At 46.6% G+C, this 1845-nt stretch overlaps 1 protein-coding gene across 1 annotated transcript; it reads right to left on the bottom strand.

Moving 5' to 3' along the window:
* Positions 1-424: 424 nt before the first annotated feature.
* KCNJ11 (potassium inwardly-rectifying channel, subfamily J, member 11) lies at positions 425-1840 on the bottom strand (the record flags this gene model as incomplete). Its single annotated transcript, XM_010192852.1, has 1 exon — positions 425-1840. A coding segment is annotated over one exon (1086 nt), but the record flags the coding sequence as incomplete, so codon positions are not given.
* Between the last annotated feature and the right edge of the window lie 5 nt (positions 1841-1845).

Here is a 1845-nt window from a genome sequence, read left to right as displayed (position 1 = left end):
ATTTCAGTTGTATACTATCTGCCACTTTTTTAAAGGCAAAGCATTGCTTACTATGAGAAATGTACAGTCCAAAAAAGTATACCTGAATGTTTTATTCTGGAAGTGTAAAGGGTTTTAAAATAAAGACAAATAAATATTCAAATACATTTCATATTGCATGTGGTAGGAGTGGCTCCATACAATACAATATGGATGAAGCAAATCTGGCAGTTAGTTTTGAGACTTTGAGATATAGAATATAATACATAGACACTTCCAGATCTGGTGTTGTGTCATACATAATATGACCTGACCTTTTTTTTCTTATCATTTAAATTCAGCCTACTTTATTAATATTTTACTTTGCTATATTGATTGCTCAAGATAGAAAAAATAGTTTAAAACAACTGACTTTAAGACACTGCAAGACCCTCTGTATTGCAGTCTCTGAGGATAAATACATTTATTTTTTGAGAAAATATGTCATTACCTGCAGATAAATCAATGCAAAATGATCGTGCAATTAAATAGGACAGTCTGAATTGAAATTTAAAGCTGCAGACCATGATTTCCCTATTCCCAGTGCTGCTTGAAATCTCCCACACCTTTAAAAAAATATAATTAGCTTTAGAATTATCCCACAATAAATAACACCAGAACATACCTTGTGCTACCAACCTGAATTTAAAAATAAAGTAAGAGGCCACCTCAGTGTTTTGAGTTTATGAGATCTTTCAGACACAAAGTCCTAACAGAGTTTCCTAGTCAAAAGGCATCAGGAAGGCTCATCACTTAGGGTAAACTTGGGCTTTAGCTTGACAGACCTCTTCCTTATTGTGCCTTTAGGGGACAATGGCATGGTGTCCATAATGCTCTTGTCCTCTTCCAGCTGCCTAGCCGTGCATGAAGGGGTGGGCACTTTCACTGTGTTGCCAAATTTAGAGTAGTCCACAGAATATCGCCCATCTTCCTCTGCCACGATGGGCACAAACCTTTGGCCCCAGAGGATTTCATCTGCCAGGTAGGAGGTTCTGGCCTGAGTGGTGATGCCGGTGGTCTCCACCACCCCCTCCAAGATGACGATGATCTCCAAGTCCTCATGGTGATGAAGGTTCAGGGGGGAAATGTCGTAGAGGGGGCTGTTCTTGTCTATTACATGGTAGATGATGAGTGGGGAGACGAGGAAGATGCTGTTGCCCCCCACAGGGTTCTCCATCTGGATGTCAATCTGGTTGAGGGGTACCACCTCCCCCTCCAGGCTGGCAGTCTTCTTCACCACCTGCATGCGGATGGTGGCGCTGATGATCATGCTCTTCCGGAGGTCACCCACCCTCAGCATGAAGCAGAGCTTGCCCTCCCGCAGGGCAATGACCGCATGCTTGCTGAAGATGAGCGTCTCGGCCCGGCGGTGGGCCTGAGAGGTCTTCATGAAGATGCAGCCCAGCATAATGGCATTGATCACCAGCCCCACGATGTTCTGCACGATCAGTACCAGGATGGCAGCTGGGCACTCCTCTGTCACCATGCGTCCCCCAAAACCAATTGTCACCTGCACCTCGATGGAGAAGAGGAAGGCGGAGGTGAAGGAGTGGATGCTGGTCACGCAGGGCACAAAGCTATCTGGGGCCCCTGCTGCTCCCTCTGCAGGGTCACGCTGCAGCCGGGTGCTGTGGTCTAGGTCCCCATGGGCAAAGGCAATGAGCCACCAGACCATGCCGAAGAGCAGCCAGCTGCAAAGGAAGGACATGGTGAAGATGAGCAGCGTATGAGGCCACTTGAGGTCCACCAGCGTGGTGAAGACGTCCTGAAGGAAGCGTCCCTGCTCCCGGATGTTTTTATGGGCCACGTTGCACGCACCGTTCTTGC

Source organism: Mesitornis unicolor, unplaced genomic scaffold (assembly GCF_000695765.1).
Source record: "Mesitornis unicolor isolate BGI_N332 unplaced genomic scaffold, ASM69576v1 scaffold11829, whole genome shotgun sequence".
NCBI lineage: Eukaryota > Metazoa > Chordata > Aves > Mesitornithiformes > Mesitornithidae > Mesitornis > Mesitornis unicolor.
The sequence above is the reverse complement of the archived record's forward strand: the minus strand, read 5'-3'. Positions and strand labels throughout refer to the sequence as shown.